The sequence below is a fragment of the Microcaecilia unicolor genome, chromosome 1, assembly GCF_901765095.1.
Source record: "Microcaecilia unicolor chromosome 1, aMicUni1.1, whole genome shotgun sequence".
Lineage (NCBI taxonomy): Eukaryota > Metazoa > Chordata > Amphibia > Gymnophiona > Siphonopidae > Microcaecilia > Microcaecilia unicolor.
Window position 1 is genome coordinate 78,268,279 of NC_044031.1, and position 27,027 is coordinate 78,295,305.

At 42.0% G+C, this 27,027-nt stretch overlaps 1 protein-coding gene across 5 annotated transcripts in view; it reads left to right on the forward strand.

Moving 5' to 3' along the window:
* Positions 1-26,011, forward strand: part of UBE3C (ubiquitin protein ligase E3C) — a 362,832-nt gene extending 336,821 nt beyond the window's left edge. For 3 of the 5 annotated variants that reach the window (XM_030198632.1, XM_030198645.1, XM_030198637.1), the window contains 4 exons: positions 13,902-14,090; positions 14,179-14,245; positions 19,261-19,391; positions 25,294-26,011. In XM_030198632.1, the coding sequence (XP_030054492.1) occupies positions 13,902-14,090; positions 14,179-14,245; positions 19,261-19,391; positions 25,294-25,464 (558 nt within the window). In that variant the 3' untranslated portion in view covers positions 25,465-26,011. Of the gene's footprint in view, positions 1-194; positions 291-13,901; positions 14,091-14,178; positions 14,246-19,260; positions 19,392-25,293 lie in introns of those variants that run through there. The other 2 variants (XM_030198654.1, XM_030198663.1) reach the window with 2 other exon arrangements.
* Positions 26,012-27,027: the final 1,016 nt, after the last annotated feature.

Consider the following 27,027-nt stretch of genomic DNA (forward strand, 5'->3'; position numbering starts at 1 on the left):
CACATTCAACAACTTGATTGGAGACAATTTTGGATTTTTTAAATCTAAATGCTGTTTCATCTATGGGATTGAATGCTGAATTAGAGTAGACATCATTGATTTGATTTGACATCTATTATTTGTGTATTGTTTGGTTAATTTGCATTGAATTGGCATTTAAAAAGGACGCCAATGCAATTTTGTTTTTGTTACAGAGTACTCCGATGATGGACTAATATGGCTGTGGGTTCCCTGATGCAGATTGTGAAACATGATATCATGTTGGTTACTCTACAGTGTTTAGAATGCACTTCAAGATAAGTAATATTATGAGCTAACAAAATCTTTTTGGTTTTGTTTCGGTTATGCATCATTATATGGACTACATATATACCCATAACACCTCAGTTACTACTTATGGCCCCTTTACACATTCTCTTCCTTGCCCTGTCCCTTCCTAATCTTTTTCCCCTCCCCCTACCGCTGTCTACCACTGGAACTCACTGCCCACCCATGTCCTCTCCCATCTTGCTCACTACTGCAATACCCTACTCACCCCCGTCCCTCACCACCTCACCATCTCTCCTGTCCCCCTCCTCCTTCCTAGCTCTCAACCTTCAACACTTCCTTCCTGCCATTAACCCATCCCCATTCCTCCTAAGCGCATCCCGTCTTCGTCGCCTTCGTCGCCCTACCTCCCCCACCCTCCTCCGCACTCTCTTGCTCCTCCTCCTGCTATCCGCAGGAGACATCAATCCCAATCCAGGTCCCCCACACCTGTCTTCGTCCTATCCATGCAAACGTTTCCGGGATGTCTCCAATCTCATATCTATTCCCCTCCTCCCCCCCTCTTCCCTCCCCTTCTCATGTGCACTGTGGAATGCCCACTCGGTCTGCAACAAACTTCCCTTCACCCACGATCTCTTCATCTCTCATTCCCTTCACCTGCTTGCCCTAACTGAAACCTGGCTCTCCCCTGACGACTCTGCCTCAGTTGCGGCTCTATGCCATGGAGGCTATCTCTTCTCCCATACTCCCCGCCTAGTTGGCCGTGGAGGAGGCGTCGGGTTACTACTCTCGCCCTCCTGTAGCTTCCAACCCCTCCTCCTACCACAGTCTCACTGCTTCTCATCCTTTGAAGTCCACTCCATCCGTCTATTCTACCCGTTGCCACTCAGAGTGGCAGTCATTTACCGCCCCCCCCTGATAAATCCCTCCCTTCCTTCCTCACCGACTTCGATGCCTGGCTTTCTGTTTTTCTTGAACCCTCATCTCCATCCCTCATTCTCGGAGACTTCAACATACACGTTGATGACCTGTCCAACACTCACGCTTCTCAGTTCCTCACTCTAACATCATCCTTCAACCTCCAGCTTTGTTCCACCACCCCTACTCACCGTGATGGCCATTGCCTTGACCTCGTCCTCTCCTCTTCCGGCTCACCCTCCAATTTCCACACCTCAGCTCTTCCTGTCTCTGATCATCACCTGATCACCTTCACACTTCTTCACCCTCCCCCTCAGCCCCGCCCAACATTAACCACTACTTCCAGGAATCTCCAGATTATTGACCCTCCCACCTTATCATCTAGTATTTCTAATCTCCTCCCCTCCATCATGTCCTCCGAGTCTGTTGACGAGGCTGTCTCCGCTTACAATGCCACTCTCTCCTCTGCTCTGGACACCCTTGCACCATCCACCTCCTGGCTGACCCCTTGCATCCGTTACCTTCGCTCCTGCGCCCGATCTGCTGAACGCCTCTGGAGGAAATCTCGCACCCATTCAGATTTCCTTCACTACAAATTCATGCTATCCTCCTTCCAGTCCTCACTATTCCTTGCCAAACAGGACTATTACACCCAACTGACTAATTCTCTCAGCTCTAACCCTCGTCGTCTCTTCGCCACCCTTAACTCCCTCCTCAAAGTGCCCTCCGCTCCCACCCCCCGTCACTCTCTCCTCAATCACTGGCTGACTACTTCCGCGACAAGGTGCAAAAGATCAACCTTGAGTTCACTACCAAGCCACCTCCTCCTCTTCACCCTTCAACCCTCTCCCTCAACCAACCAACCCAGACCTCTTTCTCCTCCTTTCCCTGATATCTCCGAGGAGGAAACCGCCCGCCTTCTTTCCTCCTCAAAATGCACCACTTGTTCCTCTGATCCCATCCCCACCAACTTACTTAACACCATCTCTCCTACTATCACCCCCTCCATCTGTCATATCCTCAACCTCTCTCTCTCCACTGCAACTGTCCCCGACACCTTCAAGCATGCTGTAGTCACGCCACTCCTCAAAAAACCATCACTAGACCCTACCTGTCCCTCCAACTACCGCCCCATCTCCCTCCTACCCTTCCTCTCCAAGACACTTGAGCGCGCAGTCCACAGCCGCTGCCTTGATTTTCTCTCCTCTCATGCCATCCTTGATCCGCTTCAATCCGGTTTTCGCCCTCTTCACTCGACAGAAACAGCACTTTCTAAAGTCTGTAATGACCTGTTCCTTGCCAAATCCAGAGGCCACTACTCCATCCTCATCCTCCTGGATCTATCCGCTGCTTTTGACACTGTCAATCATGACTTACTTCTTGCCACACTGTCCTCATTTGGGTTCCAGGGCTCTGTCCTCTCCTGGTTCTCCTCCTATCTCTCCCACCGCACCTTCAAAGTTCACTCTCATGGATCTTCCTCCACCCCCATCCCCTTATCTGTTGGTGTTCCCCAGGGATCGGTCCTTGGACCCCTTCTCTTCTCAATCTACACCTCTTCCCTGGGCTCCCTGATCTCATCTCATGGTTCCAGTATCATCTCTATGCTGATGACACCCAACTGTATCTCTCCACACCAGACATCACCGCGGAGACCCAGGCAAAGGTATCGGCCTGCTTATCCGACATTGCTGCCTGGATGTCCAACCGCCACCTGAAACTGAACATGTCCAAGACCGAGCTTATCGTCTTTCCACCAAAACCCACTTCTCCTCTTCCTCCACTTTCTATCTCAGTTGATAACACCCTCATCCTCCCCGTCTCATCTGCCCGCAACCTCGGAGTCATCTTTGACTCCTCTCTTTCCTTCTCTGCGCATATCCAGCAGATAGCCAAGACCTGTCGCTTCTTCCTCTTTAACATCAGCAAAATTCGCCCTTTCCTCTCTGAACACACCACCCGAACTCTCGTCCACGCTCTCATTACCTCTCGCCTGGACTACTGCAACTTACTCCTCACCGGCCTCCCACTTAGCCATCTATCCCCCCTTCAGTCTGTTCAGAACTCTGCTGCACGTCTCATATTCCGCCAGAACCGATATACTCATATCACCCCTCTCCTCAGGTCACTTCACTGGCTTCCGATCAGATACCGCATTCAATTCAAGCTTCTCCTTCTTACCTACAAATGCACTCAGTCTGCTGCCCCTCACTACCTCTCTACCCTCATCTCCCCTTACGTTCCCGCCCGTAACCTCCGTTCACAGGATAAATCCCTCCTCTCAGTACCCTTCTCCACCACCGCCAACTCCAGGCTCCGCTCATTCTGCCTCGCCTCACCCTATGCTTGGAACAACCTTCCTGAACCCTTACGCCAAGCCCCCTCCCTGCCCATCTTCAAGTCTTTGCTTAAAGCCCACCTCTTCAATGCTGCGTTCGGCACCTAACCCTTACCGTTCAGTGAATCCAGACTGCCCCAATTTGACTGCCCCGATCGGACCGACCGTTCACTTGTCTATTAGATTGTAAGCTCTTTGAGCAGGGACTGTCTCTCTTTGTTAAATTGTACAGCGCTGCGTAACCCTAGTAGCGCTCTAGAAATGTTAAGTAGTAGTAGTAGTAGTAATGATGAAATGGTGAATTGTTTAACCGTGCCATTGCTAGTCTTTCACCCTTTTTGATGAGCCATCACTTTTTCTGTGTTATATAAAGGGGTTATTTTTGATAAGATTTGGGTTTTCTGTACATTGAATTCATTGGCACTACACTCTATGCCTAGGCAACCTGTTATTAACTTACCCTTTGTATTTCAAAAATATGTGCTATGATGATCCTAGACCACCATGGATTATAAAATAGGCCCAGAGGGCCTACAGGTGGAGGGGAAGCACTCAAGAGGAGTATGGGAGGATGGGCAACTCCTGTTCAGGGGAGGGGGAGACAAATGGGACAAAGCACAACTTTTCGGCTAAAACTGAAAACACATGGTCATTTTTGACCAAAACTGAAAACATGGTCAAAAATTAACCTTGCGGCTGAAACCAAAACCAGGCAGAAAAAAGATTTTGGGCCAGTTTCCACAGCATAACTGAGACTGAAATTTAGTCAGCCTCTGAGAGTGACTGATGGCATAAGCCCTAGGTAAGAGGGGCATTCAAGAAAGACAGATTGGTGGGGATGGATGTCATTGGCACACACTGGTTGGTGTTGTGGTCCTACATGGGAAGATATTTGTCAGCACTTTTTCAGCCCTTTTGAGCCCAGAGGAGATCCCAACTTAAATTAACAGAGACTATTGGTGTGGAGGGTTGTGCAGCCGATTCTTGAGACCCACAATCTCCCCAGAAGCAGATCAGTGGGCTTTAGAGTTAGAATCAGATGCACTGAGGCATTGGGGACTAGTCAGGCTGTGACCCAAAGTTTCTTCCCTTGGAATATTTATCTTGGTCTAATTTTGAGCATTCATGGGATTCACAGCATGAGCCTATATAGTTCTCTACTGTATGAAAGGAGAAAGCCTCTGCTGGAAGCTCTCTCCTTCACTGATTTTATCTGTCTTCATTAGAGATGAGGAGGAACACAGGGCAGAAATATTCAACGTTCTCCAATTCCGTTTGCCCTTCTCCCCCCCCCCCCCCCCAAATCCCCAGGAGGCTGTGACAATGCCAATACAGAGGAGCCTGAAGGATGTACAAATGTGGGAGACCCCCATTGTATGGCTCTAGTTAATAAGAAGGTGGGCTGTGTACGCCTTGTAGCGTTATAGAAATGCTAAATAGCAGTAGTAGTAGTTCTAAGTTTTTTAAAAGTAACAGCTTTCATGCTATTTGGTGCTTAAATCCATTCTCAAGAGAGTCAAAGGTTGTAAGTCACATTATTAGTACTTCAGATTCCCTTGAGAAAAACGTGTTTCAGAGTACTATACTCTCTTTTTCACATTGTTTCTTACATCCCTTTATGTGCCAGTATATATGAAAAATCATGCATAAGATTGAGAAGACTAAAGACAAACCTGCCTGACTATGGTCATTATTTGCAATATGTGTTATACCGCCTTTCACTAGTTATATCAAGGCAGTATACAATATGTAAAATAAGCAGATTACATAAAATGTATTATAAATCAAACAGACATTAAACAACAAGAAAATATATACAATTCCTTGAGAAGCAAACAGTGAGGGTGATGAATAGCACAACAATTTCAATCTAAGGACAATTTCTACACATAAGGAAGGTATTTCATGAGAAAACCTGTTTCTCTGTACTTAATTTAAAAAATTGGTCAAATAACCGAGTCTTGAGGCCCATCTTAAATTTCTTTTAAGAGACCTCTTGTCTTAGATCCATTGGAAGAAAGTTCCATAACGAGGGTGCAACACAGCTAAATGCTGAGATCACATGGTCATATCAACCTTAAATGCTTTTGAGGCAGCATAGAGGGCCTTTGCACTGGGTGTATGGCTGCACTTTATGCGCCCAGTTTTGCTGGGAGAGAGAGAACTGTTGCCTGAATACAGCCTAAATGCACTGAGTGAGTCTATTAAAGAAAGATGCTTCATTGAGAGAGCTCACTTCATTGGATTAACAGGACGCTACACTTTAATTTTGCTGGGAGAGAGGAGGGCTGGTCCAGAGGTATCAGATGTCCTAGACAAACCTTTGGCAATCTCCCCCCAGGTGCGTCTGAATGCCCTGCTCCCTGTAGTCCAATATCCTCCCTTCCCTACCCTTCCTTCTAATTCATCTCCCTCTCTCTTTGTAAGGCCGCCTGCTGCTCTCCTACCTTCACTCAGACCCAAAGAAGCATCAGTGCAGTGCAAGGCCTTTAAGCACAGGCCCCTGCTCAAGGCCTGATAACTTCACCCCTTCTGTGCAAACTTACTTTTAGAGGGGATGGGATGCTGCAGGCCTTGAGTGCGGGCCTGTGCTTAAAGGCCCCACACCATGGTGAAAGCAGCATTAAAGTACTGCTCTCCTGACATATGCGAGTTGTGCATCTGGCCGCAAAATTCTGCCACTGTAGATGGATGCCTAGTCCAAGTGGCAGGGCCAGCCCTGGGAGAGAGAGGGCTGTTGCCGTGATACAGCCAGAGCAGCTAGAATTGACAGCACCGTTTACAATACTCTCATTAGACTAACGGAAAATTACCTAAAGAAGATGATGTAAATAAACATATATGATAAAAAAATATAAGGTGAAACCTACATCTGTGCAATGTTGTACATGAACAGTTAATTCTGACTAGGCAGATAACCTGCTACCACACTTGTAAGAAGCATCATTGGCCACTTAGCCTTCTTTATAGCCATCCCATGCCACTGCAAAAAAAAAAAAAACAATAAGCAGGAAAAGTCAACTTCAAGAGGCAGTCTGTTGGCATCACTGAATGTGTGTAGGCATAGGCAGTGCAATTTAAAACAGACTAGTAACACATGATGAGATCCCAACGTGCAGAGCAGTGCCATGTAGAGCTTTTATACAAAAAAACTTGATGTTTTTTAAATTTTATACAAGGAGATATAGGTAACCAGTGCAAAGCTTGGAACCATGGTATTATGTGAACGAATTTGAACAACCATCAAATTAGATGCCACATTTTGAACCATAGTAATTGCATTGATTAACTCATAATTGCCATCACCAATCAAAGGTTGACAGACACACCTTCTGGATTACCAGGCAAAAATCCACAATTGAAAAATGTGGCTGACACCTTTTTAACTTCTAATTTAGAAAGCAGAGTTCCCACCAAACTCAAAATGTGCAGCTTCATTGTTAAAAAAGAGTCCAGTCAAACCCCAAAGTAATGGACTTTAGTCCAGATAGTAAATTCATAACTTCCCACTCATATAGGAGAAAATAAACTAACTCCCTAGTGCACTGGGCTACTACCATGGCCTCAGAACACTTTTCTTCCAAATATATCCACTATGGAAGACCCACTACGTTGTCTGGCACAAAAAACGTAATGTTGGTATTTCCCCCCCCCCCCCCCCCCCCCCCCCCCGGTTAAGGCAACCTGTAGCTAAGGAATCCAGTCAGAGAGAACTTGATATCTTGCTTGTCATCACAGAAAACTAAGTTATTTCACTGAAGCAGGTGTTCTGCATGGACAGGACAACAGGATGCAAATCCTTACGTAACAGCCCACCTTGGGATCAATGTCTCCAAATAGGTTAGTTTGGCACAAATCATGACAAGAATGAAACTCATTCCTAAGCCAGGGTATGTGATCTATGATCTCTTGGGGGGGGGGATGGGGGTTGAATAATCCCTCCCACCCCCCCTTGCCATAATATTTTCAGTGTATCAAAGACTCGCGTACTTTCAACATGTTATGCTGTGAACATAAGAATAGCCATACTGGGTAAGACAGGTGAATATCCTGTTTTCAACAGTGGCCAATCCAGGTCACAAGTACCTGGCAGAAACACAAATAGTAGCAGCATTCCATGCTACCAAAAGGCAAGCAGTGGCTTCCCTGTGTCTGTCTCAATAGTGGACTGTGGACATTTTCTCCAGAAACATGTCCAAACCTTTTTTAAACCTAGATGCGCTAACCGCTGTTACTATATCCTCTGGCAACAAGTTCTAGAGCTTAACTATTAGTTGAGTGAAAAAATATATCCTCCTATTTGTTTTAAACATATTTCCATGTAACTTCATTGAGTATCCCGTACTCTTTGCACACCACTCAGGATTTTGTAGACCTCAGTCATATCTCCCTTCAGCCACCTCTTTTCTAAGCTGAAAGAGCCCTAACCTCTTTAGCCTTTCTTCATATGAGAAGAGTTGCATCCACTTTATCATTTTGGTTGCTGTTATTTTAATCTTTTCTAATTCCACTGTATCCTTTTTGAGATACGACGATCAGAATTGAGCGCAGTACTAAAGGTGAGGTTGCACCATGTAGTGATGCAGAGGCATTATAGTATTCTTGGTCTTATTTACCATCCTTTTCCTAATAATTCCTAGCATCTTGTTTACTTTTTTGGCTGCCACCGCACACTGAGCAGAAGATCTTTTTCTTGGATGCTGACCCCAAAAGTGGGGCACAGCATCAGGTAACTATGATTTGGTTATTCTTCCCAATGTGTATCACTTTGCATTTGTCCACATTAAATTTTATCTGCCATTTGGATGCCCAGTCTTCCAGGGGCCCTTTTACCAAGCTGCAGGAAAAAAGGCCCTGCGCCATTTTTCTTGTGCACCAGGGCCATTTTTACCGCATGGCCATGCGGTAGGAGAACACTTACCACCACCCATTGAGGTGGTGATAAGGGCTCCCGCTCTAACCCGGCGGTAACGGAGCAGTGCGCGGCGCTGCCCAATTACTGCCAGGTTATCGCTGCGCAAGCCATTTCAAGGGTCCCCCCCCCCCCCGGAAATGGTGTGCGCTCGGGGGCATGACTGTCGCTGGCGGCTACTTTGGGCCAGCAGTAATCCCAAAAGAGCAAATGGTAAACTCGTGTTGGGCTTACCGCCACTCTTTAAAAGGGCCCCCAATTTCCTAAGGTCTCCTGCAATTTTTCGTAATCTGCATGTGTTTTAACAACCTTGAATAGTTTTGTTCATCTGCAAATTTAATCACCTCACTTGTTCCAATTTCCAGATCATTTATAAATATGTTAAGTAGCACCGGTCCCAGTACAGATCCCTGTGGCACTCCACTACATAGTAACATAGTAAATGACGGCAGATAAAGACCTGAACGGTCCATCCAGTCTGCCCAACAAGAGAAACTCATTTTACATAGTATGTGATACTTTATATGTATATCCGAGTTTGATTTTTCCGTGCCTTTCTCAGGACACAGACTATAAAAGTCTGCCAGCCCTGTTCCTGTAATAAAAGTTTAGCTAACGTCGAAGCCCCTTAAAATTTACACTCCAGCCCATCCATATCTATTCAGCCACGATCAGAGCGCAGATTGTAGAAGTCTGCCCTGCACTGGTTTTACTCTCCAATTACCGGCGATGCCACCCAATCTCCACAAGATTCCGTAGATTCATTCTTTCTAAACAGGATTCCTTTGTGTTTATCCCATGCATGTTTGAATTCATAGTAACATAGTAGATGACGGCAGAAAAAGACCTGCATGGTCCATCCAGTCTGCTCAACAAGATAAACTCATATGTGCTACTTTTTTTGTATACCTTACCTTGATTTGTACCTGTCCTTTTCAGGACACAGACCGTGTAAGTCTGCCCAGCACTATCCCCGCCTCCCAACCACCAGCCCCGCCGCCCACCACCGGCTCTGGCACAGACCGTATAAGTCTGCCCAGCACTATCCCCGCCTCCCGCCACCAGCTCTGCCACCCAATCTCGGCTAAGCTCCTTAGGATCCATTCCTTCTGAACAGGATTCCTTTATGTTGTTCATCACCACCTCCCACGGGAGGGCATTCCATGTATCCACCACCCTCTCCATGAAAAAATTCTTCCTGACATTACTCCTGAGTCTGCCCCCCTTCAGCCTCAATTCATGTCCTCTAGTTCTACCACCTTCCCATCTCCAGAAAAGGTTCATTTGCAGATTAATACCTTTCAAATATTTGAGCGTCTGTATCTTGTCACCCCTGTTTCTCCTTTCCTCCAAGGTATACGTGTTCAGATCAGCAAGTCTCTCTTTGTACGGTTTGCAACGCAAATCCCATACCATTTTTGTAGCGTTTCTTTGCACCACTTCCAGAGACAAAGCTGGGCTTGGAACAACCCCCCCCCCCCCCCCCCCCCCCCCGGGCCCACCCCACTTACTTGTCCTGCTGTGTGCAGCAAAATTCTCCAGGGCCCAGTGCTAGCATGGCTGTCCTGTCCCTGTGTGCGGCAGCGCCACAGAACAGAGTCCTTCCTTCCTGTTGCATCCAAAGAGGCTGTTTGGGTGCAGCAGGAAGGAAGTATTCTGCTTTGCAGTGCTACCGCACACAGAAACAGGAGAACAATGCTAGCGCTGGGCGGGCCCCCCTTGGATGCCGGGCCCTGGTAAAATTTGCCCCTCCCCCCTCGCAATGCTGTTACTTGAAGTCTGAGCAGCCATTTTGATAATGAAATGGCGGCAGCGAGCAAATCAGCGGCAGCGGGCAGGAAAGAGTGTGGATCTTTCCTGCCCCAAAGAGGCCACTAAACCACCAGGGTGCATTGAGGTGTGTTCGGGGAGAGCACCCTGAGGCTCGGGGGGGGGGGGGTGAAGGGAGGGAGGAAAGGCTTGCCTGCACTTCTGCGTGAACCCTGCAGGACCTGGGTCTATCCCTGCAGGATAACCACAGACCTGGATCAATCCCCATGGGATTCCCGGTAACCCTGTTTCCATTTCCATTTTGCTCACACCTTTTTCAGTAGTAGCTCAAGGTGAGTTACATTCAAGTACACTGACTATTTCTCTGTCCCAGGAGGGCTCACAATCTTAATTTGTACCTGAGGCAATGGAGGGTTAAGTGACTTGCCCAAGATCACAAGGAGCAGCAGTGAGATTTGAACTGGCCACCTCTGGATTGCAAGACCGGTGCTTTAGCCACTAGGCCACTCCTCCACTGCTGTTCCCATGCAGCTCTCTACTCTGGGACCTCCTATTATTAGACGTGTTTTCCCTAGATCTGATGGCATTATTTACAGGTCTACAGTGTGAGCTGTACCCTCATATCAGTCTCTCAAATTTACTGCTAATGCTTACTGTAGTATTTGCACCAACAAGAGCTTCCTTCTGGAGTTCATAAGATGTAACTTCTGCACAGACTCCACCTATATGTATGCTTATCTTAAATTATGTACTGTGTAAAACAGTGGTTGTCAAACCTGTCCTGGGGAACCAACAACCAGCTGGGTTTTCAGGATATCACTAATGAATATGCATGAAGAGATTTGCATATAATGGAGGTGACAGGTATGCAAATCTGTTTTATGCATGTTCATTAGGAATACCCTGAAAACCCAACTGGTTGGTAGCCCCCCAGGACAGGTCTGAGAATCACTGATGTAAAATATATACAGATTTACAGAATATTGCTTAAGTAGAATTTTTATTTATTTATTTGTTACATTTGTATCTCACATTTTCCCACTTATTTGTAGGCTCAATGTGGCTTACATAGTACCAGAGAGGCGTTTGCAGACTCCGGTGTAAACAAATACAAAGTGATGTTGTGATAAGGTAAAGGTCATGTGGTACAGCCACATTAGGGAATCGTACAGCGGAAGAGTAGTGTTATGTCCATTATATACTTTAGTTTTGTTGTGTTGCAGAGATCAGGCATTTATGTTGGATTGGTAGGGTATGCCTTTTTAAACAGGTTAGTTTTTAGTTTTTTCCGGAAGTTTAGGTGGTCGTACATAGTTTTCAAGGCTTTTGGTAATACGTTCCACAGTTGTATGCTTAGGTAGGAGAAGCTGGATGCGTAAGTTGATTTGTATTTGAGTCCTTTGCAGCTTGGGTAGTGCAGATTTCGGTACATCCGTGCTGATTCGGATGTGTTTCTAGTTGGTAAGTCGATCAAGTCTGTCATGTATCCCGGGGCTTCACAGTAGATAATTTTGTGAACCAGAGTGCAGGTTTTGAAAGCAATGCGTTCTTTGATTAGGAGCCAGTGTAGTTTGGCATTTATGTGCATATGTGCCATTCTAACTATTCAACTCAAAGTAGGCAATTGCACCACAATGTTTTGCTGAATCGCTCAATCACATTATGCTATCTTGAGAAATACCATTAACCTTTATGCATATCACTTTAATTCAGCCGTACAACTGTGTGGAACATGAACTTCGATTGTACCGCACTGCATCCATCAGTTCATATGCAGAGACTTTACCCCAATCGTCATTGGCTCAATGTCCTCCACCTCCCTCAAGTAAATTGCCTTATTTTTTTGCTTTTAAATCTTTCATCTAATCATTTTAAACATATATTAAATACTCATCTCAAAGAAGAAACTCTCTTAATAGTCGGCTATAGGGGCACTCTCCTTCCGACATGGCACGTGTTTCGCTAGACACTTTATCAAGGAAGTCCCCTGTAAATCTATATCCCTTAGCCTGCCGACCAGTGTGGCATGATGTCAGAAGAACTTATTGCAGCGAAAGGTGCAAGTCAAGAGGCTCTGGTTGGGGGCAAAGAAGCTGGGTGCAAAGGCGAGGGCAAGAACATTGGAAGTTCACACTTTACCGTTGAAGTGGCTGTAACACTGGAAAGTATTTGGTCAGTGCTTCAGAAGCTGGAAGGGACAGTTACTGAATCTATTTGAGAGATTTCCATGCTTGTGAGTACTATTGATTCCGTATAGGAGTTCTATACTCAAATTGTGGATCTCAAGGAAGGGCTGAAAACTGCGCAAAAGACTACAGCAGTAATAGACAAATAGGTATTACATCAAAAGATAGAACAATTACAGAATTATAATCATAGGCTTAATCTTCTATTGAATTTTCCTAAGCCCTGATGGATATGTCCTGTGAATCGGATCTACTTTATACCTTTTTTTTTGTTGTTGTTTGTTACATTTGTACCCCGCGCTATCCCACTCATGGCAGGCTCAATGCGGCTTACATATTGTATACAGGTACTTATTTGTACCTGGGGCAATGGAGGGTTAAGTGACTTGCCCAGAGTCACAAGGAGCTGTCTGTGCCTGAAGTGGGAATCGATCTCAGTTCCTCAGTTCCCCAGGACCAAAGTCCACCACCCTAACCACTAGGCCACTCCGAGTCAAGGGCTTGAAGTTCGATGGAAAAAATGAGGAGTTAAATATAACTGAGATACTAGAGTCAACTTTATTCGAGGAGACTGAGACCTACATTAATAATTTTGTTTGTTTTGAGCAAGATCTTAGTGCGCTGCTAAAGCTTTTTTTTTTTTTTTTGTAATGCACAAGTGCTATTTTATAGGAAAAAAGTTTGGTTGTATCCTGATGTTACTAGACAAACTCAATATCAAAGGAAAATGTTTTTATCTATGAAATGGTAAGTTTTATCCTTAGAAGCTGTCTTTTTATTAGCTTATCTAAGTAAATGTTTGATTAAATATTTAGGGATAAAATATGTAAATTTTTTTGTTCCTGATCAGTTAAAGAAAATAACAAAATATAACATGATGTGTTACCGTTTTCCTCTCATCTCATATTTTGTGATACTACTAGTGTGTAGGGATACCTTATGGAAGATCTAGGTTAATTCACGTTATAGAATTTAGAATATTGTTGTTGTTTCCTCATGGATCTCTTTATCCTCACTGGTAACTCTCCCCATTTGTTGTGATCTAAGAAGGATTGTTATGTCCCCTTATTGAATTTCTGTATTTGGTAATTTTCCTTTCCACGTTTCAAGTGAAATGCTTGTGAAATTATTTTGAAAGACATAAAGAATTTTTTTAAAGAGAGAGGTGTGTTTTTCCTGTTATTAACCATTAGTTGTCTCCTAACTAAGCTTTTATGAAGATTGAGGAGGTCCCACTTGAAATCATGAAGTAGGAAGTTGCACACGTGTTTTATGGGCCTTTCAAAAGTTTCCATAATTTTTCTAAGTTGGAAGATGTTGTTTTTTTTCTCCCATGTAGGCTCTGTGGATAGCATCAGCCACATTCTGCTGTCCACAGAGAATACCTGCTACAGTTAATATCTTGGTAATTTCTGTTTCCACCTAGGTATGACAGTATGAATAGACAAACTTATTTTTAGTTGCACACTTGTTTTTCAAGTCTTGAATGTTTTTATTTTTATATTTGCAGGTGGTTGAGTTGAAGCCAGGTGGCAAGGATATCCCAGTCACAAGTGCTAACAGAATAGCCTATATTCATCTTGTTGCAGACTACAGACTAAATAAGCAGATAAGGCATCATTGCCTTGCATTCAGACAAGGCTTGGCAAATGTAGTAAACCTGGAGTGGCTTAGAATGTTTGATCAGCAAGAAATCCAGGTACATGAAGAGGGATTTTATACAGGGATTCAAAGCATGAATTTTCTGAATTACAACCATGTATTAAAACTTTTCATTTATCTTTTAGGTTTTGATTTCTGGTGCACAGGTTCCTATTTGTCTGGATGATCTTAAATCCTTCACAAACTACTCAGGTATGTTCAACAGCGTTTTTCAAAGTCCATGACATTTTATAAATAGCAAAAGCATATTTGTTCAAACTTTAAAAAGCCAAGGTAAACTTACACAAAATATTACATTTAATAAGCTGACAAAAAATCTAAAACAGAGATATTTTAGTTGCTGCCCTTTCATTAAGTGGAGGAATTCTGGTTGAAACAGGAAGTCCTAGCATAACTGACTTCTGCCACAATTTCTCTCAGTGCTTTTAAAGACAGAAGTCTTACACTGGGGTGGCTTAGGCCTTTATTTTTGTGAGTACCTGTGGAAGAGTGATTTCCCAGTTTTTAATTCCATTATACTCTTATCTAGCACACAACACAAAGGTTGGAAGCAATTTGTTTTGTTTTTTTACAAATACATGTTGAACAATTGGAGGATTTTTATTTAACTCTTTATGAATGCAAGTAATTTAAGGTAATTTTATTAATCTGTATAGAATCCAGTGGTGTGCTAATAAATGTTTAACAACTGGCTCTCTCCCCAATCCACCTCTGTGCCCCCCCCCCCCCGTCCATCTCTATGCCCCTCGTCCACCTCTGCGCCCCCCCCCCCAAATTGCAGAGCTGGCTATAGTCGGGGAGAGAGCCGGGGGGGAGGGGGGCAATGCATTACTCTCTCCAGGGAAAAAAAATTTAAATGATCCCAGGTTCCAGTCTAATTCTTGTTTAATGTGGGATAAAATGCCATAAATAAGTAAATAAATATTAACTTTTTTTAATCATTAATTAATAATTTTTCATTTTACAAGGGTCACTTGCAAAGAGTAATACAGAGATGACTGTACAATAATACAATATTAGAAGAAAACAATCTCAACTAGATAAATGGATTATATACAATCTTTCTCTTTCTTAGACCACAAAATAAATAGGGAGAGTGAAACAAGACAAGGAGATCAATTAAACAACAGTAAACAAAGAAAACGTGGTATTAACCTGATTATCCCCAGTTATTATTTATCTAAATCATTATTCCACATTGATCATCTGGTTGGCTTCTTCAAACCCAAGACGGTGTATAGTCAATTAATTTCGTTGGAAACATACTTATTGTCCAATATTAGTGGAAATAATACACCCTGATTTCATTTTTTTCTCTTTTAAAACCAGAAATTATTTAACAATACAAACACTTGAATCTCTAAACCAATTCCCACTGATTAAGGTAATCCCAGTTTCACAAGCTTCACTCCTTTTGAATTAATATACTAAGAGGAATCATTTCAGAGGAAAAAAACTTTAGGAGTCATACCCGGAACTCTGGGAAAACAACAATCGCGATATTAATCATCTGTAATAATATTCATTTTGTTCAAATTTTTCTGGTCTATTAACATTTTCAAAATCTTAAGTTTCCTATTCCTGTAGAACTTCATTTGCTGTATCAATTTTTCATTCTCCAAGGATTCGATTAGATTATCTATGTGGCTCACTAATAAGATTATATCTGAAGCAAAATTATTTACTACCACCGTTAGGTCCTGGCTCGCCTTCCAGATGATATTCAATGTAACCTCCACAGGAGCCAAAAACTCCAAGCTGATAACTCTTACGGGTTTAGGAGTGGCACCGCCGACATGGGTTCAGCTGTAAACGACTTCCATTTCAGCATACACTCCTAACTCACTCCTCCACTCCTTTGGGCATGGTGGTTAAATGATTTGAGAGCGATGAAGTTGTTTCCAGGTCCAAGAGCATCGACGCTGCTTCTCCGGTGCTAATCAAAGGACTCATCAACCCAGTCATCTGTGGGTAGCTCGTCGAGCAGCGGTCCCACATTTGCTGCACAGGGGACAAAACGCTGGCCATCGGCAGCTGACCCCCCATTGTCCCCTTCCTCTCAGTTAAGGCAACTGCAAATGCAAAGAGGAAACTTCAAGTAAACAAAGACAGAACTTCAGAGGACAGCTGGGCCATTGAGCATACGAGCCTCAGGACACCATCTTTCCACTCACCCTAGTTTGGGACACTCTTTGGTTTCTCCTCAGAGGCCAGTCTGATATGGGTAACCCTTCAGCATAGCCCCCTGAGTCATTGAAACACGGAAGCCCCTCCACCACTACAAGGTGGTGTCCCTTCGGAGGGTAAATATAAGCTTTTAATGTTGAGCACCTGATTCTCAAAGTGGACATATTCCAAACACTATAATGAAAATAAAATGATTTTTTTCTACCTTTGTTGTCTGGTGACTTTGTTTTTCTGATCATGCTGGCCCAGTATCCGATTCTGCTGCTATCTGTCCTCTTAACTCTGTTTCCAGGGCTTCCTTTCCATTTATTTCTTTACGTTCCACCTTTCTTCTTCATTTCTTGCCCTACATCCGTAAGTAAAAGCTGGGTCCTCCGCAGACTTGACTGTCCAGTGCATCCAGCTTCTGCCTATTTTCTTCATCCATGTGCAGTTTTTCTCCGCTCTTCCTTTTCCCTCATCTCCTTCCTCACTCTTCCCTCCCCTCCATCCATGTCCAGCATTTCTTCTCTCTCCCTTCCCTCTCTTCCATCCATGTCCAGCAACCCTCCTTTCCCCCTGCCCTCCCCTCCATCCACCCATGTCCAGCAACTCTCCCCTGCCCTCCCCTCCATCCACCCATGTCCAGCAACCCTCCTCTCCCCTGCTCTCCCCTCCATCCACCCATGTCCAGCAACCCTCCTCTCCCCCTGCCCTCCCCTCCATCCACCCATGTCCAGCAACCCTCCTCTCCCCCTGCCCTGCCCTCCATCCACCCATGTCCAGCAACCCTCCCCTCCCCCTACCCTCCCCTCCATCCACCCATGACCAGCAACCCTCCCCTCCATCCACCCATGACCAGCAACTCTCCTTTCCCCTCCCCTCCATCCACCTATGTCCAGCAACCCTCCTCTCCCCCCCCCCCTTGTGCATTAAAGTGCATTAACTTTCTCACAGCCATGTAGTTGTAATAGAATTAATGCTATTGGAGCAGGACAGTGATAGAGTAAAGGCTAGCTTGCCAACCTTTCCAAATAGGTTGTTTTTGCACATATAACCCAACGTGGATAACCAGAAGAATAATTCAGTTAAAAAACACAGCCAAGAACAGTAATTCCCCACACCTCAAAAAATCAAAGTATAGATATTCATAAGAACTTCAGTAGGAAAAAAATAAAAGGAAAAAGCCTCAACAAGGTCCAATGTAGTTCAACAACTGATAGAGCTTACACTTGTCATCATCGGCATAAAATAACCTCCTATTATGAAACTCTCAAAATGAATATAATCACCAAACCATTTATAATGAAATATAAAAAGTGGCAAAACACTTAAATGACTATGCAGAAAAGTCTCCTTATGTAAAAGCCCACAACTAACGATGGCCAGCGTTCACTCAGCTTCTTCAGGGCACATGGGCCATTCTATAAATATAAAAAAGAAGGATCAGAGCATAAGAAACCTTAAACAAGAAAAATAAATCAATATACCCACTTTCTCATACAAAACCCTGTTCTCACGGCTGTTCTTCACTGGCTCTCAGAATATTGCAAAATGGCTTCCTCATTTACATGTTGACGTCAGACGCTGCCTTTTGACTGTGGCATAATTAATTTCCCAGTTACTTTTATAATGAAGACCGAATGCAAAATATAGTAACTTAGTAAATGACAGTAGCTAGAGACCAGCATGGCCTATCCAGTCTGTCCAGATAGGTGTCTATGGTTATGCCTGCTGCTCCATTTAGGTCTCCTCCCCCTACTTTTGTTGTTTTTTTTGTTTTTAGAGTTGTAACAGCCTCTCTGTGCAACTCTACTACTACTACTATTTAGCATTTCTATAGCGCTACAAGGCGTACGCAGCGCTGCACAAACATAGAAGAAAGACAGTCCCTGCTCAAAGAGCTTACAATCTACACCTTCTATGCCTTTTTTAAGTCATTTAAGTTTTGTTTTGAGTGGAAGTGCTATGTACTACTTTTCATCTGGTCGTTGACGTAAGACAGGATATCCAAACTCAAGTTGCGCAGATTTACACTGCAGGGTTCTGTTTACCAAGCATCAGGTTCTAATTAGCCAGTTAATTGTGCTAAAGAATCTAGGGATTTACTTATTTCATCCATTGATTCTGAATTGGTTATTCCTACTTTGTACATTGTGTCTCATGAAACACAGAATTGTTTAATTTATATCCATTATTTTGCATAAGAAAAGACTAGTTTTAATTAAATGAGGGTATCATAGTAAAATCTTGTAATTCTTTTTATTATGCTTGGGATTCTCACACTATTATTGACCATCATAGTTTTATGTATATGTTGCTCATGTAGTTAGTTGCTCAAAGATTAATTCAGGTTAGGTTGAGAGACTCGTACAGTGGCAACATCTAGTATTTGGATATGGGGCCCATGATAGAAGGGTTCCAAGTTTTTCTAATACTAAAACCTCAAAATATGGCTGCAAGGCCAGTGGTGGCAAGTCAGTGGAAATGTCCATCTCCACTAAGAATTTTAGACGGGTGGTGAAGGGCCCAATTGATCTCTGATATAGAAAAATTAACCTGTATGTTATGAGATAACTTAGCTCTTTTAGGAAAATATTAATTTAGTGTGACATTTAACCAGGCATCTATATGAACCCAAAAATGGAAGTGTTTTGTTTTGTTTTATATCTAGATAATGGGAGGGATAGTGTTGGTGTGAGAACAGCAAATCCACTGTATTAGTTTTGTTGGTATGTGTTTTAGTATTCTTTTTGTGTACTGAATTTCTCTCCTTCAGTTGTTTATTTTTATGTTTTACTATCCTTTATTATCAAAGATTAAAGTTTAATGACATTAATAAAAAAAACTCTGCAACATACTATGCAACCTAATAAGAGTCTTGCGTTAATTCATGGAGGAATAAACATTAGAATGTTTTCAGAATGTACAAAGTAGATGTTTCTGGCCAACATTATATACATTTTGATTTATTCAGTTTTTTTGGTTTTATTACTTTCTATGGTATCCTTTATATTGAAATGCATTTTCTTGTATTTTAGGTGGCTATTCTGCAGATCACCCTGTAATAAAAAGTTTTTGGAGAGTTGTTGAAAGCTTTACAGATGAAGATAAACGCAAGCTGCTGAAGTTTGTAACAAGTTGTTCTCGACCTCCTTTGTTGGGATTTAAAGTAAGAGTTTACCTTTATCTATAACTAAATACAGTAAGTTTTCATTGTAGTGCCAAATCTTTTTTGAAAGAGGAAGGCTGAAATATTTTCGGCATGGATTTATTATCTTGATTATTATCTTGGTTTATTCATGCAGATGCTTTCAGTAGTAGTGCAAAATTATAGATAAAATGAATTTAGCCAGAAGTGTTCTCTCTGTCATCAAGCAGGTAGGGATCTTTATGCATTAGCATGTATGTGTACCTCATTGAACAGTTCAAATACCCAACATCATTCTGATTCCCCCCTCCCCCCCACACACACTCTTTAATTGTGATTTATATGATCAAGAATTGAAATATAAATCACAAACTGTGCATGGGGGCAGGGGAGTCTGATTTTCTGTTGGTTTTGAAAGCTCTTTTCCCTGCTTTTAACTAAATCAGGGTGCTGCCATATAAACTATAGGTCAATGCAACAGCATCTTATTTCATGTAGATTCATAATGGTGGCAAGTGACTTTTGGAAACATTTCCAAAACTTTAAACACCTATGTTTCTTTAAAATGTAAAAGAATTAGTATAAAAGTGTAGTATTGATAATTCTGTTGGCTTTTGAACTCATAATTGTTTCTGGGATTTTTGTTTTAACTGATAACTACTGAATTGAAATTAGAACACTGATATTTATTAACTAATGTTCATGCAGTTGTCACAAGACTTCATAGATTACTGCTACCCTACTGTTGATATAAGCCACCAAGAAAATTGGTACAAACTGTTTTTTTTTGTAAAAATATGTGCAATCAGTTTTATATAAGCTTCCAATAAGTATGTTCAGTTTAGTTCTTATCTTGTTTGCACTTCTAAATGAAGTAGTGCCAGGCCTTTACAGTTCTTGACCTTTTCACATTTTAAAGTAATTTAAAGTTTAGTTTAACCAGCAAGGGAGTGGAAAACACATCATGACTGGATAAATACAAGAATGTAAACAAATCATAGATGAATGAGTGCAAGTTCTGTAGGAAGCGTTGAAATTGTGCATGAAATATTTAACTTGCTAGTACTAGATTACAAAGCAATTATATCCCTTTCAGTCCAGGGCGTGGCTGAGATACTTTTTCTTCATGGATAAGTATTGAAATGAATGGTGTGTATTTTGGGTTCACTCCATATCAATCTTTATTTTTTTTTAAGTATGTTTAAAGTTCATAGGAATAATAGTACTAATGGGCATTATTCTTGTTCTTTGATTTCTTAAATTGTAAAAGAGGTTTTGATAACTTTTGATTGTCAGAGAAAACTGGCAAAACTCATCAGAGCCAATATTTAGCACTACCCTAAGCAGTTCAAGTTATCCCTAATGAGATATTGGTTTAACTTTAGCTGGATATTCTTAAATATATTATCTTATCTCTGCACTGCCAAATTTACTAGCTTAATGGTAATTTTCTTGGCCACGATCCTAAAATAACCAAATAAAACTATTGAAAGATAATAATCACATAACAACTAAGTATTGCTACAATCCAGTTGACTGTGAGCTCCACTTTTAGCATGTGTCAAACCTCCAATTTTTATTCCAGAATCTTTTGGCTGGATTTTATGTTATCCAGTCAAACGTTAATACATTTGTCAGCCTCATCCAGTTAACTCCCAAAGTTAACCAGACAATGCCTGGTTAACTGCCTACTGTTTATCTGTGAAAGGCATCCAAAAGGAGCTCCATCAAAGTTTTCTTGTAGTCTGCTGGCTCATTGAAAACCAAAATCTAGCATTCGGTATAAAGTTGAGATAGTGTATGAATCTTCTATGATGGTCTTTGTTTTAGCATAGAGAAATTCCTCCAAACGTAGGAAGATTTTTACTCAAATTTGGTTACCTTATTTGCAAATTCTTAGTTCCAAAGGGCGTAGTTTGCTGATTAATTCATAGCTCAGGAGAGATGAACCCAGATGTATAAGTCTTCATTCCTCTATCATTATATTTTTTTATTTTATTTATTTTTTTGTTACATTTGTACCCCGCGCTTTCCCACTCATGGCAGGCTCAATGCAGCTTATATGGGGCAATGGAGGGTTAAGTGACTTGCCCAGAGTCACAAGGAGCCGCCTGTGCCTGAAGTGGGAATTGAACTCAGTTCCTCAGTTCCCCAGGACCAAAGTCCACCACCCTAGCCACTAGGCCACTCCTCCACTCCACCCCAGGACCAGTCAACATCGGATTCAACATTCAGCACCATGGGTTCCTAATGCCAAGCATTGACTGAAGGTGAAAAAGCCATCAGCATCTGTACCCCTCAAAAGCACGGTGCCGGGAGCTCCAGGGCATTGATACCGCCAGGATCCGAGAAGCGTTGGTGCCAAGAGGACTGCTCCCCCTTTTTAGTTGCAGTTCCGATGTGGATGCCACTTCCAATTCAGCACCAAGAAGTTTGCAGGCTGTCTCCATTCTGACTTTGGCCCAGCCTTTACCAATTCCTGCCCTCAATGATCAATTCTGAGCCACGCTCAGAGAGAATCTGGCAGGCTTGCAGCAGCAAACTGCTGCAGTGTGTAGGACGCTGTCCTGGTTGCCGTGTTGACTTTTGCATACCTGATTGCCAATATGAATTCTATTTAAGGAGGGGGGAAGAATTTACCTTGATAGCTGATTGTGCCCATTAAATGGTTGCCGTAGGAAAAGGGGAGATTGTAATTATCAAGAGGTTATATCCTCAAGGTTATAAACCCTTCTCAAGTTAGCTTAGTTCTTTTCTTCCCCAGGACAGACATAGAACCCCTGGAAGGGAGAAAAACCTGGCACATCCTCAGGAAGGTGGGAGGCTTCACACCTGTAGTGCCTTAAGTCAGTCCTTAAAGGAGGGGCTGGCATTTAGATCCAGCCCAGTTCCCCTGGCTTACTAACAGTATAGCTGAGAATCAAAGTGAGTTTGAGGAGAGGGGAGGGAACTGGCCTGTCCTCTCAAGGAAGACACCAACATCTTAGCAAAATTGTGAGTATTATCTTTCTTGTTGTCATTGCTCATGTCAGTAATGCCTTACATAAACCATCATTAACAATTGCAGGAAAATAATGAATCCCTCCCTTATCACACTTGCATTCACCTTCACACTCATATACTTTTATCCCTACATTCCACCCCCCATTCTCATGACCTCCTCTTTCCTATACCACCAACTCCCTTACTTCCATCAACATCCATGTCTACCCCTAAATCTTTAAATATAAGACCTCCTCCTCCTCCTCCTCCTCCTCCCCCCCCCCCCCAAAAAAAAAAAAAAAACTTATCCAAAAAGATAAAATAGTATGGAATCAGTAGCATACAGTCAACAATAAAGAAATACCTCTAAAGAAGTTGATTTTTTTTTTTAAATCATAGTTGTAACAAATCATAAAGGGAGATATAATAAAACCGCTTGCCCAACCACCACCAAGAGACATGATTGTCCTTTCCATATGCACGCTTTATCACTGTGTTGTTAACAAGTCATGTCCTACGTGTCCTACAGTCATTCCCATTACAAAATGTTATTGTCTGGATCCTCACTGGTGCTTATGAATTCACTTGCAAATCACAGTGCATGCAGGGCATAGATGGCACCGCTGACTATCAGCATTGTTAATCACCTTCTGTCAGCTCAGTATGTAGTAGGTTGTTACTTCCCAGGATCCTATATCCTGCCTGCACTATTCGATTTAAGTTTTTAGGCTCACCATAGAGTATCACAAATGCAGCCACTTTATGCAGGGAGTGTGATTACCTTTCTGGAGAGCCTGAAAATAACCCCAGTGGGCCTTTCACCTTGCCACGTGTGCCCATGGTGTTCGATGGCTCGGCGTGATGGCCTCTGCAAGCATCCTGGATTACCCGCTCCAGCTGTTCCTATCACCTGTAATCATAAAGGGGCAATTCTTCATAAACAAAGGACTTACTGTGGCAATTTTAATCATTTCTACAGTTAGTCTCTCAATGCAAACTGTTTCCATCGCCAGGCAACATTCATGCATGAGTGCTGCATTTAGAATCCATATCCCCTAAAGATCCATACAAGTATACTTGCTTACCAAGTGCTTTTGCACATTTGAACAATAGTTAGTGGAACAGCCAAACAGTTGTTAAGTATTGACAGTACAGCCATCTAAACAGTCCCTGCGCCAGACTGATCAGGAGTAGTCCATTGCTGGTCATGTTGCATTTCCAGCTAGGCCTCACTTCAGATACTTTTAAAATTATCAATTATCAAGAGGCTGGTATTTTATCTTTTGGATAATGAACATAAAATTGCGTATTATTCTTGCACGTGCCAGGTACAGTAAGGATATTTTTGTCCCTCGCTTTTACAGTTGGTACCATGACTCATTGACAGATTATCATTTGCATGGAAATGTCCTGAAATTCCAGGGCCTTTTCCCCTTCATATGCGAGCAGTCATATCTGATGATTAGCCTTTCTTTGTCAACATAATTCAGAAAACGAGCAATAATTGGTCTTACCCTTTTTCTCTGTGCAGCTCTATTCTGTGTACCCTTTCTATAAAAAGGCCCACTGTCTCTTATCCCAAGTTTAGTGCTCCTGGCAGCCAGGATTCCAAAACTTTCCATAGTTCCAGTTCTCAAATAGACTCTGAAAGGCCAATGAATCATAAATTCTGCCTTTCACAGTTTTCCTAATCCTCCAGGTGATCAAGATGTTTATTATGGGCTTCTAATGCTTCTAATCCAGTGTATAAAGATTTTCAGTGTGGTGGTCCTGCCTAGTGATTCTGTCCTCTGCTTTCTAGATGCAGTAAGCCTGCACATCGAACAGTTCTCTATTGCCTCATGGTTTTTCAAGAGTTTCTTCTGCCATCAGACACCACTGCGTCATACAACGTAAACATCATGCCAGTGTGTTCAGCCACCATTTAGCTTTCCTGTTGCTTGTTCTTTCTTTTGCAGTTTGTTTGGCATTGCTCCTTCTATCTTCAGTTTAACGGTCAGCCTGCATGGCATGGGTCTCCAGACGTTTTATAGGGTGCTGAAAGTCAATTGGAGGGAGAGGTGCTTCAAGGCACTTTTAATGAAATTTACAGCCTTGAACGCCAGAACCAATCTCTTGGGTGGGTGTATGGCAGGCCCCCCCACCCCCAATTATTTTCTTGTGAGCCTACATGTCTCAACCAAGGTCAGGATTCTGAGGCAGCTCACAGTGTAGGAGAAAGTGCCAGAACTCCAATACCCATTTCAAGTGTCTAAACTGTCTTGTCTCAAATCTCAATCAAGCTAACTGGTCATGTCTCTACGAGCCTAAGAAGATAGCTTTAGCCAGCTGCAAAACTATCATGAGATGAAGCATCTGCTGCTAGTCCAAAAGAAAGAAAGAAGGGCTGACTGTGCATTTCAGCAGGTCCTCTTCAGATGATGATCATCCACCTTCCTGCACAGTGACTTCAAAAGTCCACCTGCAAAGAAGCAGCACCAGAAATAAGTAAAAGTGCCAGAATCTCCTTTTAGGTTGCCCAGCCTAAAGCAGTGGCATCTTCAGAATGCTCTCACGGTCCTGAAATAATGGTATCCTCTGTTAACCTTTAGAAAGCACAGGATAAGTACAAAAACTAATATTTAAACTTTAATCGAAACATTGCTGTTTAACCAAGGAACACAAGAGTATGATTATGTAATAAAAAGTCATTTATTGCTGGCAAGGGATTCACACATAGCTTTAACAGTGTGGAGATTATTTTCCCAAAATTTTACATGAGGAAATTCTAATGGGTTATCTAAGGAATGTTCTTGATAAAGGAAGTTGCATTTCATTTCGATTTCAAAATGATTTTTCCCTGCAATTTACAGCCTTGAAAGCATAGCAGATAATTCTTATACTTGCAGTATATATATTCAGTGTTTGGTAAGATTTGGATGTTTTGCTTTTTCTTTTCTAGGAGCTGTATCCTGCCTTTTGTATTCACAATGGAGGATCTGACTTGGACAGATTGCCTACTGCCAGTACCTGTATGAATTTGCTGAAGCTTCCAGAGTTTTATGATGAAAATCTTCTGCGGAGTAAGCTGCTTTATGCTATAGAATGTGCTGCTGGATTTGAGCTCAGTTAAATTTTGGAGTGTAATGATGTCAACTCATCTGCAAAACACCTGTTCCTGCCATCAGCACCCTTAACAAGTCATCTATGGGAGTTCCTCCTTGATTTCTGCAGAACTGGTCTGCCCACATCATATGTTTATCAATTACCCTAAAATAGGTCTCATTTTTAAAATTCCATTACTTGCCAAATAACTGTCACTTACATTGGCACTGTTTTATTAAGACTCCAAGATAATAAATGTTATGTGGCTGGCTTTTATGTTCCTGCCAAGAAGAGCACATTTTAAGAACAGTGGCAACTCTGTGAAATTAACCAAAGATGAAGCTTTGGCTTTGTGCTGTTTGGATATAAATAACTCCTCATGCTGGCAATAAGGTTGTATCAAATGCAGCACATTGCTTAATGGGATAAGACATGGCTAAGACCCAGCTGTAAATCTTTTAGAGAGAAAAAGTGTGGACACCTCCGAACTGAGAGGGTAAGAAAAACAACTATTAAGGGTAACTGCCAGCATTTCTTGTGGTAAATTGTTTACAGATTTTAACTGTTGAAACTTTTTTAAAAAATGCTTCACTACCCTCTCAGAAGACACAATAGGCATCAAGGTTTAACATGTATGTATTAACATTTTTATTTGTGCTTTCTAAAATATTTTGGAAGCAACTACTACTTACATTAGCATGCTTATTTTTAATTAATATACATCAGGCCATGTCATGATTAATGGAACACTTGTGAACAGATATTAATATACAAGCTTTCTTTGTGCTTGTATTTATTCCCAGTGCCTGTACAGATTTTTGTTTTGTATGTATCGGAAACCTTTGGCATATATTAAATAATAACTTTGCAAAAAATATATAGTAACAGCTATTAAAATATTATTTGAATCAATGTGTGAAGCTGAATCTTTTCTCTATAATGGTAGGCTCTGTATCAAAGGACAGGTTGTCTCTGTTCTTTCCCCAGTTTTTTTTTTCCACTCTGAACATGTCCTTTTCAAAATTGTGTACAAACTATTTGGATGTTCACAGTGTTTGTGACAGAGATTGGTTTGCATCTTTTCTCTTCTGCTTGGCCATGTAAGCAGGAACATATGAAGTTACTGAACTTAAATTTAGTGATTGTAACTTTTCTCATAATTCCTTTCTGTTTAATTAGAGCACACACTACTGCTTATATTGAAAACTGCTCTCCTGCAGTCACACTCAATATTTTCAGCATTTATGCTGAAACTGTTTTACAGCCTTTAGGTACTCTGAAAGCAGACACATTGTACTGGTAGACAGAAGCAAGCAATATTTTTAAATGTGTATAAATGTTAAAAGATAATTTTAAGACATATTTACTGTCAAAGTGTATACTTCCCTAATCTGAGTGATGAATGGAATGTTACAATCCTGTTTGTAGTCTGGATGTATAAAAATAAAACAAATTGTTTTCTTTTTGGTTTTGCATTATTTTATACTTTTTTCTTACAACTTTTTCTGTATATTTTAGTTATTAAAACTTGTATATTCCAAAGGTGTAGGAATAGATAAAGTGGCATAATTGTTGTGGTTAGAATAATTAC